The 12,803-nt window shown below is 31.2% G+C and overlaps 1 protein-coding gene across 2 annotated transcripts; it reads left to right on the top strand.

Moving 5' to 3' along the window:
- The first annotated feature begins 6,748 nt into the window (after nucleotides 1-6,748).
- LOC107169408 (UBA-like domain-containing protein 2-A) lies at nucleotides 6,749-10,677 on the top strand. Of its 2 annotated transcripts, none has more exons than XM_089229393.1 (4): nucleotides 6,749-7,350; nucleotides 8,835-8,912; nucleotides 8,972-9,092; nucleotides 9,950-10,677. In XM_089229393.1, exons 1-4 carry the CDS (start codon nucleotides 7,243-7,245, stop codon nucleotides 10,051-10,053), a joined length of 411 nt encoding a protein of 136 aa, XP_089085519.1. In that variant the 5' UTR covers nucleotides 6,749-7,242; the 3' UTR covers nucleotides 10,054-10,677. The 2 variants fall into 2 exon arrangements, with proteins under 2 accessions (XP_089085519.1, XP_089085520.1); XM_089229394.1 differs by having other exon boundaries at nucleotides 6,790-7,350; nucleotides 8,972-9,080.
- The last annotated feature ends 2,126 nt before the right edge of the window (nucleotides 10,678-12,803 follow it).

Here is a 12,803-nt window from a genome sequence, read left to right as displayed (position 1 = left end):
TATTGTTCACTCTACTTACATTTTATGTTTTCAATAATAATGGAACTTACTATCATTAAGTGTTTTAAGAGACTATTGAACATATGAACAATACATTTTACTCAAAGAAGTATCAAAAGAAAAAACTTGGTTTGTACCACGCTTAGAGCTCTTTATAAATTGTTGATCAAAAGTATTTGGATGGAAAACGTCATCAACAGCTATAGCTGAAATTAATTAAACAGCAGCATCATAACAATGCATTCATGAACTATATTATACAATACATACATACCTACCTTCCGAAGATATTCACTAATGAGGTGAGAATAATGATTATATTATTTTATGACGGATGGCACATTAATCAATTTGGCATACACTTAGATGGACTTTTTTAGTTTTCATTGTTTTCAATCCCATCCTAGCATTTCGCCGTTTGTCCGTCTTATAGTGGAAAACGGCAAATGTCGATTAGCTTCTCACTGGAAAATACCTTTGTATAGAATAACTCATCCCATTTACACAGATGGTAGTCTGTTAACCCAAAATAGACCTTTTGTCGAAGATAATTATTAACGAACAAAAGACTCTACTATAGACAAGATATACGATTATTACGATTAAAAGGTTACATAATTCTAAGGAAACACGGAGAACACCAAACAATTTAAAACATTTTTGACAAGTTCTATTAATTATCTGCATTGAATGTTATAGCACATAAACTTTATTTAATGATTTTTGCGTCTAATTTTTGACACTGCCTACATGAAGTACATAATACATAAACATTTTTCTTCATAAGCAGTGTCATATTATAATAATAATAAGTCATATTCGTGTATAGGCATACTTACCCGTTGATATAGACAAGATTATAATCATAATAATTTATGCTTAGGTATAAGATAACTATAAGTAGTATAAGTCTATATAGTCGCATAGTACATAGTCGCAACTAAGTTTTGCAATTCTTTACCTATCCATAAATATAAGAATTTTAAACAAAATATGTAGGTAAATATAAAAAGTATTAAATGTATTATGGAGCATTTGATTAAAGGTGCCTTTCAAAAAATTGCCGGGGGCGTCAAAATACCTTGGGTCGGCCCTGTACCTACTTATCAATGACTGGCATTTCTCAACTAAGTTTTTGTAATGATTCAATACGCTATGCGCCATATAAATATATTTATTCCCATCATTACTGTAAATTTACAATAACTAATATTGCTAAGGATTTAGCAAGAAACAATTTTATTTTCTTAGGAAGAATATTACTTATAAATAAAATATAAAATACATTTATATCACTTGTATCACAACCTACAATAGGTATACCTACTTCATGATAACGCATAAAAAACCCGAAAATATTGTGTCCAGATGGTATTTCAGCAAAAATTTGGCCAATAATATAATTAGTAATTACTAAAACAAAAAGCATAGTTAATGGTTAATTGATTTCTATGTTATAATAGTATACATAAATATATTATATGGCTAAAGTCCAAAATATGACTAATGCATACACGTCATCCATTGACATTTGACATACCACAAAAAGCATAATTATATTTATCCTCGAAATTTAAAATAACTATTTCGTACAACAACCGACTAGATAGACAATCCTGGTATTGTATATTATAATAATTTATTGTCATTCATAGTCGAATGGGCGAAATATTATACCTAATTCATTTCAATTTTATGCGACTTATGTGTAAGGTGAATACTGATATGGTGATAACTTACTAACCTAACCTTTGCTGTATGATAATCACCCGAAGATGTGCAGATGGGAACAATTTTACACGCTCGCGAAGGACGGTGAACCGAAAACGGTTTGATCAAATGTATTTCAAAAATCGTTCAGCGCAGGCGCACGCGGAGTAAACGATCGGCGGTAACCATAAGAGTTTTTCGTTGGAAAAAAATACCGACGACGGAAAATATCACAGTTAGCAGATTGCGAATAGGAATATACCACGTAGTAGGTAATGCAGTATACACAATATATTATATTATTATATTTCATGAATCGCGGTCGTCGAATCTAAACCACCAACCACCATTCACGCCTGCTGCAGGGCTTTAAACTCTAACACAACATCTTGCAGTTCTACCTATAAAGCATATATTATATATCAAGGTATTATGTTGAAAGACACATTCAAGTTTGTGGCAGGCACGTATAGTTTTCATTTTTATTAGGGGTTGGTGGTAGCGATTGCCCCCCCCCCCCCCCCCCCGAAGACCTTATTGTAATAACTAATAATTAATACAAAAAATTAAATTAAAAAGCGGCTAAGTCGTGGATGTCCCTCTGCTGTACAGTAGGTTACAAGTGGGTTACTGTAATGGATGGAATTAAATTTGAATCCAATGATATTATATCATTGTATACGAAAAACGATTCTGAGCGGAGACGGTTTATCTATCTAGGATATATTATAGATTATTAAAAATTTTCAATCTTAGATTTGAAAAGAAAATTTTTTATGAATTTCTAGCTTTAAATAATTTGCAAATTTTCGTGATTTTTACGTATGTTGTCAAAATTCAAACTTTGAATGCTTATAAAAAAGTCACACAAATGTTTTGAAAATCTTACCATGTCTAGGTAAGGCTAATATAAGTAAACAACCCAAATTTCAATTTTTACGAATGTTTTTAACTGGATTACAACAAAAATATACCAAAATTAAAATGTCTATAAATAGCTCAAAAATTGCTAAAATTTTACGAACTTTAAACCGGTAAAGAACAAAATCTAAAATAAAACAAAAAAGATCTATTGTCATTTTTCATTTGAAGCAATATTTCTGGTAGAAAACGTTGTCCGCAATTATTATTTAATATTATAAAATCGTGAAATCGTGTGTTTTTTCTCCTTTAACCACTTTTATTTCGAGTACCGTTTCGAAAATCGAAAAATGACCTCTTTAAAGTACCAGCTGAAGAATATAACCTTTCAGAAAAGATGCTACACTTGATACTTTTGAGCAAGTTTTGAGGGAGAAAAAGTGTTTACAGAATAAAAAATAAAAAATAAACATCATTGTAAAACCAATACATTCCTCGCTCCGCTCAGAATCTAAAATACATTTTTTTAAGTCTCGACCATTCTGTAAAATAACAGCTTAAAGCCGAAGCCTTAGTGTTGATCATCTCTGAGTATAACTATCAACTATAGAACCTACTTAACTCTAAGTATATGACATTGTTTATACACCTTAATTATTAATTGTTTACATGTTATATAATTTTTCAACGATGTAGGCTATATATAATAGCACTTATCTTAAACAAACTTTATATTAACTTATATTTTTAAGGTTTACCAGTAAAATTAAATTGTTTTATATAATGTTATAGTATTGCTTTAAAAATACCTCTTTTGTATTATATTCTGTACCTCTACAGAGTTAATTGACAATCGGTCCTTATTTTTTTTTTTAACAAAATGTATAGATAAATAAAAATATCGACAGCATTAGAAATGACTCAAATAACTAAGAGCCATCGCGTATTTTGTTCTTACGTCATGGTGTTCATGTAATTAATTAATAATAGCCAATAGATACCCAATACCTAATATTGCTTATTGTTTTTGTAAAACTGTTTTCCGTTTTCATTTTAACTTTTATTACATTTCTTCAATTTTATATTATATATTTATATTTTATGCTGGCATTGTCTCCGCACTACACTTCCCTTCACTACTCGAACAATACCAATATATGTCTAATAGAATTTGATATAGAAATATATTTTTATATTGCACCATCAGTTCTTTTATATTTTCTTTATTTTATTAACCTTACGGCTATCATTTATTTTTTTATTTGATACATTTTCAATATTTCCTTATTCGTCATTGGAATAGCTGTATAAACTTGCATTTTATTGAAATTACTTTTTAGTTCTCTCAGATATCTTTTTGAGGTACCTGCGTATATGTTATTATAGTATATTTCTTGTGAATAAATTATTATTTCTTTTATCTCTGGATTAGATAATTCTGATAAATGTCGTAAATATCGTAAGTTTCCGATTCCGAAAACTTCAGTTCACGCTATATATTGTTATCATAATTAATATAATAATCATTAATATGCATAAAAGCACTGCTAGAAAATGTGACTGAAACATCTTCCTTGCGAAATGTAAAATAATCACCGACAATCGTATCATTTATTTTTCCAACGTTTATTTTATAATTACATTTTGTCTCTATGTAATACGGAGTGATCAATTTAGCGTAGACATCATAAGACATTCTTGACTCGTGTAAAATGGATCACTCTATGGGTAAAACATATTCCTACGAGTAATTAAAAATAAATATAATATAAATATAAATATTTTCCCTACTCCCGTGTAAGTGTGTAACTATAATATACAAACATAATAATAATTTATTCGAATGCAGAGATTTTGAATCACTTATGTACCTATGTTGGATAAAAAATAAATAATAATAAATACGCATGAACGTCTGATAACATAGATATCATTATATTTTAATGGCAAATTGTGATACTTTCAGAGAGAAAACCCGTCAAGCCGTTGTGATAAATTTCAAATGTGTAACGCTTATATTCTTAGAAAAAATGTTATATAATATAAAATAAATTGGTTAGGTAGCTGATAAAAGTAGTGGTCACTGATAATGACTAGGTGATGGTGAATAAGTTTTATTTTTAAGTTTCAAAACATTATAATGTGAAATAAAAATACCATAGTATTTAATACATCAGTAATACATCAGTATTAAATTGTACTTGACGTCTATTATATTTGTTTTTTTGATAATAATTTATTATTATTCAATACCTCGGGGTTTCTCATTTTCTCAAACTTTTTTGATTGCAGCAACCAATGACCAAGGCTGTTTTATCAACATTTCAGGCACTCAAAGGCCGACACACTATATAAGTTATATGGTTGACACATTGAGTGCTCTTATTTTCAATAATTTAGCAACACGCCGGTTGAGAACTACTGCTGATTAACACCGTGTATCAATGTATTGAAACAATAATTATAATTTATTGCTCAACAAATAAAATACACAACATGACAGAAATAATTACAATAATATCATAAATTACAATTTATGTTATGTATTTAAATCTTTGTATATATATATATCAACATTCAACAGTATCTGTATAATATACATTTAAACTGTTGTCGATTACTGTAATAATTAGTGATTAGTGACTACCATAAAAGCTGATTAGAATGAATAGTTTTAAGGAGATACGATAAGAGCAAGAGTGAGAATTTGTATTTTTTTTCTTCGTATAATATGCATGATAGAGATGAATGATCTCTTGTGTGTTAGAACCAGGAGATAATACTTTAACACTTAAAGAGAATTTCGACACAGAAGAAACAGCATTCACATACTTAAAATTTGTATTTTTTTGTTTTATGTTTTTTGAAAAATCTTGGAGTAAAATCGCACAATATAACGAAAATTGTAATACGGAGAACAATATTTTTGATGGTTTGGCATAATTAAAATTGTATTATTATTTGACTTCATAGTAAATTGTTGTAAGATAAATTAAAAAAAAAAATGTGAGAATTTTATTAATGTACCTACATTATAAAAAGTTATTTTGAGATCATATATTCTAGAAAAATTGATTTATCAAACTATCAAAAAATATTATTCTTTACGACTATTATTGTTCCGGCTGATATTACACATACCAAGACTATATAGTAAGACTATTCTAAAACATAAAACAAATATTTTTTGGTGAATGCGTTTTGTCTGTGGCGCATAAGCTAGAGAAAGAGAGAGAATTATCAATTAATAATAATTATAATTTATAATCAACGAGTATAACAAATCAATAGTATTATAAATTTGTTCATTTTCCAAGGGCGACTTTCCCTCACAGGGGGTAGAACATTAAAAACAAAACAATTATATTATCCATTCCATTTTACAGACTGAAAAAGTTAAAAATTCGGTACACTGCAACTATACGTGTGGGAAAATGATACAGTTAGAGGCTCAATTGCTGAACAATTGGGCTCAATTAGGCGTACATTTATTGAACGGAATTCCGCCGTTTAAATATTATAATATAATTCCAGATCACAGGCTGAACCTAATAACTCCCGGTCGGGCGACAGTCCAACTATTATTAATTATTATTCATATCGACACCGGCGGTGGGTGACTCTACACACGAGTCCGGCTACAACAAGTCAACAATGGTGATAATGATATTATTATTATCAATATTTTAATATTTTTGAACGACATTACGTGCCGCCGCGGTTCGTGTTTACCGTTTACGTAAGGCACACACACGGCCACACGGGGCGGCATTCGATCTGACATTCTGAGCGATCGAGGATCGAGATCAGCTGCTACGGATCTGACCGACAGAACATGGTATATAGCCGCGGTTGTTCGGACACACGGCGTGACACGACACGACAAGACACGATCGGTGCGCGCGCGGGGTCGTGTACGCGCCGGTACATACTTACGATAGGTCGTGTACAGCGGCGCGCGTGTGCGGCGGATAATAATAATATCGCGCGATGGGCCGGCGGACGGGTGTGTTCTCTAGTACGTGGAAGGTCGGCGACGGCAGGGAATATCGGGCGCGGGCGACGAACGTGTGTGTGCCTTTGCGTACGTGAGTACGCAGTGTTGGTGTGCGCGTGCGTGAGTGTGTGTACCGTGTGTGACGACCGTACGCAGCGGCAGCGCCACTGTTGACTGTTTTTATTATTGTTGTTGTTATTATTTTTTTTTCTTCCTCCTCCTCTCACACCGTCACCACAACCGTGCGTGCGTGTGCTTGTCGGCTGAGTGTTCTGCGCGTCACCGTCCGGTCCATATGCGTTAACTCGTCGCGCACATAACATTGGTACTATTATTATTATTGTTGTTGTTGTTGTTGTTGTCGAGGCGCTGCTGATAAAGCCGAGTGAAAAACAGAAAATAGACGTGTTCTCTCTTCGGGAAATAATCCCTCCGGTTCGGGGCATTAATTATTAGTGTTTCTAACAGAATATCGACAACGATGTTGTCGGGTTGAGCCGCGCGCGTACCGTTCGCAGGCATTTTACATTCGTTTCCCGGACGCTGAGCAGTGCGCGCGCGCGCGCGCCAGTCGAATAAACCGTGCGCCAATTGCGCGAAATACGCTGCACCGTATACCGTCGTTGCCGGAAGCGCGCCGAAAGGTTTTCCGGAGACACTTGCGTCGAACGAAAATGGATTCGTTGCGTGAACAGGTGATGATCAACCAATTCGTGCTGGCCGCCGGATGCGCCAGAGATCAGGCAAAGCAGTTGCTGCAGGCCGCCCACTGGCAGTTCGAGGTAAACGGCTCGCTTTAAATTATATATCCGTCGGCGGCTTTTGCCACCCGTTCGTGCGACGTCGTCCGTCCCGTTTGCATTGTTCATCGGCGTCGCCGTCGACGACGACGACAGACATCGTCGATCGACGTAAAACAATGTTTTTACGTCGTTCTTCGACAAACTTAAGCCTAACTCACCTAGGTATAGGCAATAGGCATACCGTGATGGGTGCAAAGTGGGTTGTAGTAGCTAGACCCGTCGCCGGGACGTTTTTCGTCCGTCCCATAGTAGTGGTTGTACCCCGTGACCTTGAACTTCAAACGAGCTCAGTGACCATCTAACATCCTTTTCTCTACTCGTCTCTGTTACTTTTCCATTATTTTCAGTATCGACGGTTGATCAATCACCGTATCAGCTCAATCGATAGTTGAGAATTTGTCACAATGTATGAACAAATATCGTCATCTCTCCTCTGTAACCTTGTCCTTTAATGTTAACGAATCCTTCCTTTTTACAATAATTCATAACGCTTGTAGATACCTTTTTATGTCAACACTGTTTTGATTTGCTAACCTTGCTAGATTAGAAAAATACATCACATTTGTTTTGTGTATATCCTTAATGTTTTCATGAAATGTGATGACGTCGAATTATGTGTATTTAGCGGTTTAATGATTCTTTTATGCTCGATAGACATTTGTTTCTTTCATGATTGTTTGTTTCTACCATCAATTAATTATATTATTATACTGTCGATTGGGCTCACATGAATGATTCACAATTCGAGAATTTGCTCAGTTGAGCAAACAGATATTGTTGTATCTACTCTATAACCTTGTCCTCCGATGTTGTTGAATAATTCAATTGATTCATGATAATTTTACCTATATCAGACTGAATTTACAGAATTAGGCACAAAAAAAGTTGTACCTACTTACCCTATTTATTGTGTAACTATATAAGTTTTCATTATGTTTATTCAATGGCGTCAAAATGTTATATTATTGACATAAGGTTTAACAATTATCTTACTAAAACATTTGCATTCTTTAAAGAATTTGGTTAGAATATCAATTTTTAAGATACAATTTATGATACATACTTAATTACCAAAAAATACAAATCAGATAAACCTAGCTTGTAACTTTAAATACAAACATTTTATCTAGGTACTATATTATTGATTAGATGTAAGTAAACATTATAGAATAAGAGCTCATAATTTTAACAATCGTAACAAATACCAAAATAGTCATAGGTACTATTGATTAATAAGTACCTATTATACTATTTAAGTTAGTTATTGTTTAGATTAGTTTATGTTTACATGTTAACGATAAAACGGTTTAAGCACCATAGATTCTTACATTCTTGCAGGTGTAAGCACATTGGATATACAAATATCAATGAATTTAAAACCATTTTAACGCCATCATGTAAGCGTAATAAATGTTATTATTCTTGTAAGACAATTAAATACCTTGAATATTTCGTTGTTTCAGACTGCATTGAGCATATTTTTCCAAGATTCTTCTGTATCAAGTTGCAATCAAAATTCAGCACAGTTTGGATTTGGACAAGTGAGTTAATTCAATCGAAAAGTTAAAACAGCATGTTAATATTTGTACTATTTTTTCAGATGACACCGTGTAATACTCCTGCTACACCACCCAATTTCCCTGACACTTTGATTGCCTTTTCACGTATGACAACTTCAACTGAAAATTCAAAATTGGGATCATCACCGAGTAAGTATAATTGTAAGGAAAAGTCTCAAAGTACTTTACATGATATGTGTGATAATAATTTAAATTTTATTTTAAGTTGTTATTTGATTACATAATGTTTTTGATATTCTATCTTTGACTTAGCACCCCTATACTGCGAACAGTGTGTTAATCACCATACTTTTGGAGTTCTGGATGGTACTATTGATGCCCTGATTTATAAGCCTCTGTCTCCCACTGTAGTCCTAAACACTCTAAAAAAAAAACAATTACTATTTTCTAATCAGACTCATCTCACCTCTTATGAACAAAACAACTAGCAACTCCACGTCTCCACAGAATGTTATGTCAGCTCAACCTAACTTAGTTTTGTACCTCTTCACTTTTCTACAACATTTATTTTTATAGTTTAAACAATGAATCTAAGGGTGTCTAATTATCAAATAATTGAATAATATTATTGATTATACATAGAAAATAGAAATAGTTAGTAAATACTGTGGTCTGGACTTTAGCATATTTTTTTTCTTTAATGTCTTAAACAGTGTTTCCTATAACTTTAAATGTGATTCAATGATGAAAATCTTAAGTTTACTTTTGTTTTGCAAGGTCATTTTGAACTATTTTTCAATTATCAAGAGGAAAATCGTGATTTTATTATATTACCTATGTGGTTATATATTATGTTATAATTTAGTATGGATATGGAATAAGATATTGAGATGGTTAACTAATTATTTATTTTCAACTTAATAAATATAAAAATATTCATCATTAATCTAATATATTGAAAAAAAACTTGCATTGTTCATTTTATTTTATTTATAAAAGAAAGTTACGAAACAAGAATTATAAGTTATTGTCTAAATTATTTTTATTGTATGTTCTAGGTATGTCTGTTTCTCCTCAAAATAGAACCTCATTAGAAAACAGTCAATCAAAGAGGCACCCATATACACATTTAGCGCCAAACACAGTTTCAAATAACACTTAAGAAACAATCATGTACATTTGTTATTTTTAAATAAACTTAGCCATATTATTGTTTTAGTGTCTAAAGATGACACTTGCTTTTTGTAACTTTTTACTCTAGAATTATATTGTTTAGAGATATTTTATCATTTGATTGTTATTATATATATATTATGATATATTTTTTTTTGATTTACTGTTTTTTTTTTTTTTTTTTTTGTTAGAAGATATTTTCATTAGAATAAGTAATTTATGAAACATAATAAATACTCAATTTAAAACTAAGTTAATATATTGTAATCATAATTCAATTTCCATCAAAAATCACTCCGTTATTGCAAGATGCTTTACACAATATTTTTGTTTTTGATTAAAGAGAAAGATCAAACGATATTATTTTTTTTATTATTATATATATTTTTTTTATATACATAAATAATTTATATGATAATAGCCAATATCTTATTTTTGTTTGTACAACTCAAAATTACATTATGACTGTGTATCAAGTATAACAAATATGTTACACAACAACAGTGCATAATATGGCACATAACTGTTGTGGTGTAATTACTAAACTTATTTTAATTTTAAAAAAAATAAATAAATAATTGTAATAAAGTAAATATATTATTTTGTTTGAAAATTACGTTTATATTTTATTTTATTATTCCCTGCATGTGTTTGTGGTTAGCGTTGTTTCGCTATTGTCATTACTCATCGTGCCCGTATTGTGGTGTTTTATCAGAAATAAAAATTACATTTGACGATATTAAGTGCGTGTGATACGATTAAAAAATGTATAACAGCTTGAACAAAAAAATATTATGTAATAATAATGTTGTACGTTTATAATAGTATTTATTACCTAAGTACAAAGTACCTCTATAGTGTAAATTGACATATTTAATTTCGGCATTATCATTGCCCCGTTAAACGATCGTGTGGTCGGCTCAAAAATTTGCGTATAGCATGCACATTATAGTACCATGATGTATCTTGAATAAAATAAATATAATATAATTTCCTAATAGCTATTATAGTCAGTAATTTTATTGTTTTCTTGTCCCTCTCTCTCTCTCTCTCTCTTACCGTGTGCGGTAAAATACAAATACGGAGCTGCGCGTAATTGGAAAATTAAAAACCGTTCGCGTGCACAATTTTTATTACTATGCAAATATCGCCATCCGAAGGTCGTCTAGTAAACCGTTAAGAGTCCGGTCTGTGTCGTAACAGATAACATTGGCTCTAAGACCATTACATACATACCCACATATTGTGCTTATTCTGTGTCTTACTTAGGTAAGTATGCACAACTCACTGGAAATCGTATGCATTAATTAAATTGCTTTTTACTCTGTAATTTTTAATTTAAGAGAAAAGTAACTCATATTAAAACTTTGAATATTACTACGGCACCTCTTAGGTTGTATGATGATATTTTAACTTTAAAGCTAATAATACCTACCTATTATGAGCATTTTAAAATTGTTATTAAAAAATGCTATTAAATTATTAAAATATAAAATACTCGAGGTGCCATAGATAATAATTAACAATAGATAAATTTGATCAAATATTAAAAATAAAAAAAGTAAAATGTGTAATGTTACGTTAGTAAGACGGATACAACACACACTCGAGTACGACGTCCACCGATCTCTGTAGTTGTGTTTTTTACCTAACTAATGCCAATCGCCCCGACTACTATTATACAGTCGTCAACAGTAATTTTATAAGTTAACTTCACAATGAGTTCAAAAATATTTTCAGAAAATGTTATCAGATAAATAGGTTTGTTAAGAGGACGCTACACCCGCATATGTTGTCTCCGTCTTACAAGTGCGTAACATAGCAAATTTTATGCTCAGCAGATCACGTTTAGCTCCGTTAGTTTAAAATTTAGAGTAAATTGACCTCTTACAAAAATTAAAGGTAACATTATTATCGAGGGCATGACGTAGGCCTTTTTATTATATTTTAATTTTAAAGTGAGTTATGTGTATTTTCAGATAAACAAACAATTTTAAATTTTAAAATACACATAACTCACTTTAAAATTAAAATATAATAAAAAGGCCTACGTCATGCCCTCGATAATAATGTTCCCTTTAATTTTTGCAAGAGGTCAATTTACTCTAAATTTTAAACTAACGGAGCTAAACGTGATCTGCTGAGCATAAAATTTGCTATGTTACGCACTTGTAAGACGGAGACAACGTATGCGGGTGTAACGTCCTCTTAATACAGTTGAAAAAATATTAATACTTTAAGGCCCAATTTTAATGAGTTTGAAGATTGATTAATTTATGTTGAGAAGACTAGGTACGAGTATAATTTTTCGACAATTATTGATTTAAAAATATCTGTCGAATGCTTATTTCTTATTACCTTATTTTACGAATCGCTATTTGTGAAAATTTTAAAGTAAAATTTTAGCATTAGTTAGTTAAAATTGGTCCAGTAAATTCACGTAATGTAGGTGATATACCAACTAATAATAATTTTCATGTTATTGTTTTCGAAAACTAGGTACATTGATACATAAAAAAGTATTCATAATCAGTAATAACGCAAAATATTATGTAAAACTTGTATTAGGCGTACTTAATCTGTATAACTATGGTCTATGAATTGGATATAGTGAGAGAATGAAGCGATAAAAATTCTTTTTTATTTTACAATTAGATTTTTAATTTTTATCGTTGTCAACTATTGTAATCGCCTATAGATATATATGTGCAAAGCGTTTATACTAATAATATAGGTACA

This window comes from Diuraphis noxia, unplaced genomic scaffold (assembly GCF_037042655.1).
Source record: "Diuraphis noxia isolate RWA-SAM2 unplaced genomic scaffold, SU_Dnox_SAM2 contig0005, whole genome shotgun sequence".
In the NCBI taxonomy this organism is placed as follows: Eukaryota; Metazoa; Arthropoda; class Insecta; order Hemiptera; family Aphididae; genus Diuraphis; species Diuraphis noxia.
This window is presented reverse-complemented; position numbering and strand designations above follow the sequence as displayed.